Source organism: Ciconia boyciana, chromosome 4, assembly GCF_034638445.1.
Source record: "Ciconia boyciana chromosome 4, ASM3463844v1, whole genome shotgun sequence".
Taxonomy (NCBI): domain Eukaryota; kingdom Metazoa; phylum Chordata; class Aves; order Ciconiiformes; family Ciconiidae; genus Ciconia; species Ciconia boyciana.
In genome coordinates, this window is record NC_132937.1 from 149,217 (window position 1) to 155,730 (window position 6,514).

Below are 6,514 nucleotides of genomic sequence, written 5' to 3' on the forward strand. Positions count from 1 at the left end.
TCTAATTTTTCTTTTTTTTTTTTTTACTAGAGTGGATAAAAATATGGAAAGTCCTTATGCCATCTACCTTTATAAAAGTCCAAGTTCTACTGACTTTATCTTTTGCGAAATGTTATCTTGCACCTCATAGTGGTGGTCTTCAAGTGTCCAGCTGACACAGGTGCTGAAGACATGGCTATGTGGCTTGGGTGCAGTGTCACATGTTAACATCATCTTCTAGTTGATATTCAGAAGCTGCTTCCAATTCAAAAAAAATTTCACCCTATTAGGATAGGACTATACCCGTGCTCGTAAATATTGCCTGTAACAGTAGCTAATGTTGTCATAGCTTTCAAACCGCACCAAACTGTAATGTATTATACCACTTGGATGCTTTGGCTGATTTTAGTCTTCATGGTGTTATTTGCCTAGAGTGTATCTTCAGTCTCTGAGTATCTGGGAGGAAATGCTGGCTCAAGCCTCTGAAGTCCATGATTTCAGCAGAGCCAGGATTTCTTCCTGTGAGTCAAGCTGTGGCCTAGATTGACAGCTTAAGACCAATGTATGCTGTCATTGCAAAGAATGGGCTGTTGGGACGCTGGACCAAAGAATCATTATTCCTCCTTGGAGAAGGAGGAGTTGGGCATGCCAGCTTAGCAGAGTTGAACTGCTGTGTCAGTTGGGAAGGTGTTGTGGGTTAACCCCAGTGGGCAGCTAAACCACACACAGCTGCTCGCTTGCTCCCTCTGCAGTGGGATGGGGAGAGAATCGGAAGGGTAAAAAGTGAGAAAAATTGTGGGTTAAGATAAAGACAGTTTAACAGGAAAAGCAAAAGCCGCATGTGCAAGCAAAGCAAAATAAGGAATTCATTCACTACTTCCCATCAGCAGACAGATGTCCAGCCATCTCCAGGAAAGCAGGGCTCCATCATGTGTTACGGTTACTTGGGAAGACAAAATGCCATAACTCCAAACGTCCCCCTCTTCCTCCTTGTTCCCAAAGCTTTTATTGCTGAGCGTGACACCATATGGTATGGAATAGCCCTTTGGTCAGTTGGGGTCAGCTGTCCCAGCTGTGTCCCCTCCCAACTTCTTGTACACCCCAGCCTGCTCGCTGGCGGGGCAGTGTGAGGAGCAGAAAAGGCCTTGACTCTGTGTAAGCACTGCTCAGCAATAACTAAAACATCTCTGTGTTATCAACACTGTTTTGATCACAAATCCAAAACACAGCACCATGCAGGCTGCTATGAAGAATACTTTATTCCAGCCAAAGCCAGTACAGAAAGGAAAGGAATGGTTGGTTGCTGGTAAAGGACAAAAGAAAATATTTGGACCTAGAAGGAAGAAGATGCGCGTGGAAAAGGATTAACTTATTCATCTGAGATGCTCTAGGGAAAAAGTAGCTGTTCTCGCTAGAAGTTGCATCCCAGAGGAACTGTCTGTCTCTACTGACCTTTATATCTTACTTTTAAAGGAAACCTGAATCTTTTTCTCTGTTTTTCTCTTCAGTAGATAAAAATAAGTGTGCATGTGTGTTTGTGTGTGTAATGTGGGAAAATCAAATGCAAGTCAAGTGTCTGTGCAATATGTTACACCTCTTTTGTAGACCCCAGGTAAGTGCACGGCCTAATTACTCTTTCTGGGAGGCAGTCTGAATTCACAGTCCAGGAAACCAAACTAATCAGGGACTCATGGGGAAGTAGGTGGGAACATATAATGTATTCAGAAGGGACAGCAGAATTATTAGGGTAGTGCTTGTTAATGGGAATTATAAGTATAAATTCTCCCTATTCATTTGAGCAAAATAGGCTCTATTATGTCTGCACAGTCCTAGAATAAATTTCCTATTGTCTACTGTACTCTGGATTTGTTCTTGTACAGAAGAGCAGCCGTTGCCTCCAAAACTTCTACCCTCCATAGGTGTTGGATTAGTCATGGTACAGGGGCAATGTGTTTTAGTGGTGTTTATAAATTTGGACCATGTATATGGTATTAACTGTAGGAGTCAGATCCAGATGTAAATGGAGCCCATGGCACTGACTTTCTTTCTGTTGCTCATATCGGGAGGGGACCTTGCTTTCTTGTTGTTTAACCACATAGTAAATCACTGATGCTAAGAAATATGAAATAAGGATTTTTTCTTCTAGATGGAAGGGACTTAAAAAAAAAAAAAAAAAGTGTAAAGAACCATTCCATCTAGAACTTTATTAAAGGGCAACCAGTGGGAAACATAGCAAAAATACCTTTACAAAATTTAACATATGGAGAAGAAAAGTGAGCACATGGGCAGTTCTGAGTTTATAGGTTGATCTCTAATGGAGTAAATTTGAGAGTGAAGAAACCAAGTGAGCAGATATAAGAACTGAAATGAAGCAAAATCCCTTTTCTTTCATTATGTAATTCAGGAGGAGTCAGAAAGACATTCTGTTGATTTCTTACTTAACATAATCCCTGCTAAGAAATTAATGCTCTTGAGTATATGCTGTCTCATTTCCAGTGAAAAGAATGAAGTGAGATGGTCCATGAAATTATTTTTAAAGGCTTATGTGGTGATCTTAATTTATTAGAAAATGTTTCATCTTTTGTTAAAGCTGGCTCTTTTCACATGGGGGGTTGGCTTTCAGAAATGCTGTCCCCTCAGCTGCCAGTAACTTTGGATGTAAAGCTAGGTGCTTGACACTTCTGCAAATGAGGCCCTAAATGTTTTGTATAATTTATTAGGATCAGATTAAACACCTGTGCAGTTAAGATACCATCCTTTCAGTGATATTCTCTTATTCATGAGACTTCATGTTGAGGGGATGACAATTTCTTATGAGTATCAGATGCCAAGTATACCAAGTCTCCATTTCCTAAGATTTGCACCACTGATTTGAAAATTACATGTTGACTCAAGTGTTCTCTTTTGGTTTTGCTTTCAAGCTATTTTCACACTAAACTCTCAGTGTTGGTTTTGACGTAAAACCCCACAATCTCTTCACTTGTTCAAATACAGGGAGCAATAAAACATCTCTGCAAATAGATATAACAGGCTTAAGATGGAGGATGGAATTTTTCAGCTGCAATGTGTGTTGTGACTTTTCAGGATGGCCCTGTAGCTTCTTGAAATCCTGGTCACTTCAGAGAACCTCAGTTCACTTTTAGATATTAATACAAAACCTTGGCTGTGCATGTTGGTGTCTAAGTGGGAAGCACTCCATTTATTTTGAAAGTCGTGTGTGTGTGTGTGTCCCGCCCCATTTCCATATTGTATTTAATTGACCTTTTCTCATAGTGGTGGTTACAGAATTTTCACACCTTGCATTTTTAGGATAGGGAGGACAATTTCAGAAATACCTACTTTTTTAAAGGAAAATCTTTTGCTTCTTTGGGATATTTTTTCCTCCCTGAAGGGCAGCAGGAAAGATCAGAGTATAATCATAAAGGTCCCTTCTTGTCCTGATGCTCATGAATGTGCAGATAATTTTGTTCTTTCCCAGACTCCATGATGTATCCTGACAGTGGAGCTCCAGAGAAGCGCTTTCCATGTGAGTTCTGTGGCCGATCATTTACAGAGGGCTCTGAGTGGGAACGACATGTGCTGAGGCATGGCATGTAAGTTGGTTTGCAGACTCCTTTGCATAACAGCCCAATGTAACAGTTGATCTTTGTGCATCTCCCCACCCATTTCTCCCTTCCCCCCAAAAAACCCTGTAATGAAAGCAAACACAGGGATATGACAGATTATTCTAACAAGGGAAGAATTCTGTCTAACACAAACATTGTTGGATGCAATTATCAGATGTATTTACTCAACTAGATGCTTCTGTCCATCCTGTTTGACCCAGGAACCCAGAAATCCAAGGTAACTTGTTTTTAAACCTATACCTGAATATCTCCATATGTCCAAGCACCCTTCCAGTTTCAGGTCTAGATCAGACCTCAAACTGAAAGAACCTTTTATCTACAGATGGCCAAGGGTTTCCGGAATACAGATCATTCCAGAAATTCCCTCTGTTTGGGAGATAAAATCTAAGTGTTATCAAATCCAAATGTAGCACATCATAAATGTTCTTTACTATGATCCTAAAGCTTAAACTTCATTTCAAGGTGAATACCAGTTTGTTGGTCCAAAATTAACATTACTTGAGTCTATTGTTGATGTTTACTTGCTAGTAGAGCAGAATGGAAATGGCAGCATATTATATGGAATCTGGGTTTCTTTGGGCTTTTTCTCTTCCTTATTATTTCTCTTTAGCATGCTTGCAACTAAACTTGGAGTTCCAGTGCAAAGAATTACGTACAGAGAAGTGTTAAGGACTTCAAGTGAAGGAACATCTCAATATGTGTGCTGTCTCCCCAAAAGCACATGGTGAAGTTAATAGCAAAGATCTTTTCCTTTCATGCTCATAAATATCAGTCCATGTTATGAAATAATAGGCATCTCTGGAACATTCATTTTCTTTCTCTTGACAAAGATCTGTTCAATAGAACAGATGTCTTTGCTGGCTAGAGTTTATTCAAAGAGGAGATCTCAGCCAGGATTACTGGCATGTGAAAGACATTTGAATGTAATATTGTAGCTAGGCTGTGGAGGGATAAAGGGTAAGAGAAAGTATTATTTATTGTCTGTTTAAATAAAAGTACTTGAAATTTTGCAAGCTTTAATAAGATTTATTGGTTTGTTAACTGTTTGGGAGCAGTACTCTCCCTATTTCCTTGTATCCAAAGCATGTTTGGATTGTAAAGGTTTCCATTTTCTGCTGCTTGGATTTTCAGGGCTCTGAATGAAAGTAAGCAAGGGACCAGAGAGGACAGCAAACTGAAGGAGAACACAGAAAAGACTGTTAATACACTGACAGTAGAAGAAAAGGAAAGCACTGAGAAAATGGCGGTGGACTTGTCCCACAACAGTGAAACTACAGTCAGTGTTGTAGCTGCTGACAAACCTCTCCAAGAGACCTCAGAGGCCAAAAATGAATAAAAATTTGGTGTGATTTTAATCAACTTACTTGAACAGTGGTGAATGGGAAGGGATGGACAGGTGGGGTGGGCAGAAGGAAGAAACAAAGCTGCTTTTAGGAATGAATGATCTATTTTCAAAGCACTGGTACCTATGTGAGTGTGTGTATATTAAAGTTATTTAAATGATGGAATAAGTGGTTCCATTATATCACTGCATCTTTTCTTCTGGATCTTGACAATGGGAAGTTACATTCATACTGGACTAATGAAAGAACTCCCTGTGTCTCTACATTACACTGTGCTTTGCAGTGGAGACTTGTATTGTTTGCAAACAAACAGAAGCATAATGAGCGGGGGGGGGGGGGGGGATGGGATGTAACTTTTCAACATGCAAATTTTGGTGCGTTTTTCTAATTTCAATACATTATGGTTTTCCAGACTGAATGCAACTGCTTTAGAAAACAAAAACAAGACAGAAACTGCTTTGCTTAAAACAGCCACTTGTTTCTTAATACCTCAAAATTAACAAAGGGACATCTCTGCATTTGTTAGTACTGCCTGTTGTCATTATGATTAAAGTAGAGAGACTGCTGGGCAAGGTGGTGAAAGGAGGAAGAAACAACGTTTTAAAGAAAGGATAACAAATTGTGCTTAAAATCCCACTGTGGATTTTATTTCTTAAAATACTGTGATTTTTTTTAATTATTTTAGTAAATAAAAAAAAAAATTTAAAAAGAGAGAGAGTCTTTAATTTCTAGATAATGGTTTGTGAATTGCCATCCTTATTCCAGGTAAGCTGTTTGTTAGTATTCAACTATAATTTTAGTATTCGATAGATTTCATGTGACTGATTGTGTGGTTTTGTTTGCCACATGTTTATTTCCTATCAGCTTGAACTGTTGCAAAAATGACACAATTATCTTTCTCATGCAAAATGAGCGGTGGTGTTATTTTTTTCCAAAGGGGAAGGGGACAGGGAAAAGAGTTCCTATGAATATAAAACTTGTTATTTCTGTGTTTAGCATTTTAAAAAATTAAGGTGTTTTTTTTAACTAAAGAACCAAACTAACAGCGCAGCTATGCAGCTTATGGGCCAAACACATTGGTCCTCATAAATATTCTGTCAATTTTCAAATGAGCATCTATTCGTCTCGCACCAGTACTTTCTGTCAAGATTGGTGTCATCATCTCTTCCCCCACCCCCGGTCTGTGGGGTGGGTGGGTGTGCTTTTTTTGTTTTGGTATAGTGGGAGAGAATTAGGTCAGTTCTTGCATCTTTTTGCAAGCAGAAGTGAAATTGTTACATACTAGATTGAGTCTGGAGGGCTACTTGATCCAAGATGGGAGTTGCTAATTTTTCCCCCTACTCCTTAGCTTGTAGCATGAGGGGAGCAGTATAGACTGAATAGGAATCTACATACCTTGTGGCTGATCCTGCACTTTTTCTTTGGTGGAAAGCCTACTCAACTCAACAGCAATTTTGCCTGAATAAGGAATACAGGATCTGGTACCCGTGGTATGTTCTGATTTTGAACAAAGAATTTATTTCCAAAAAGTAGGAAATACTTGACTAAAACCTAGTTTTAGGAATG

At 39.2% G+C, this 6,514-nt stretch overlaps 1 protein-coding gene across 7 annotated transcripts in view; it reads left to right on the forward strand.

Moving 5' to 3' along the window:
• LOC140650624 (zinc finger protein 462-like) overlaps window positions 1-5,951 on the forward strand; it is a 118,670-nt gene extending 112,719 nt beyond the window's left edge. For 6 of the 7 annotated variants that reach the window (XM_072859188.1, XM_072859190.1, XM_072859185.1 and 3 more), the window contains 2 exons: window positions 3,458-3,572; window positions 4,737-5,951. In XM_072859188.1, coding sequence (XP_072715289.1) covers window positions 3,458-3,572; window positions 4,737-4,941 — 320 coding nt within the window. In that variant the 3' untranslated portion in view covers window positions 4,942-5,951. Of the gene's footprint in view, window positions 1-30; window positions 1,069-3,457; window positions 3,573-4,736 lie in introns of those variants that run through there. The other variant, XR_012042090.1, reaches the window with a different exon arrangement.
• The last annotated feature ends 563 nt before the right edge of the window (window positions 5,952-6,514 follow it).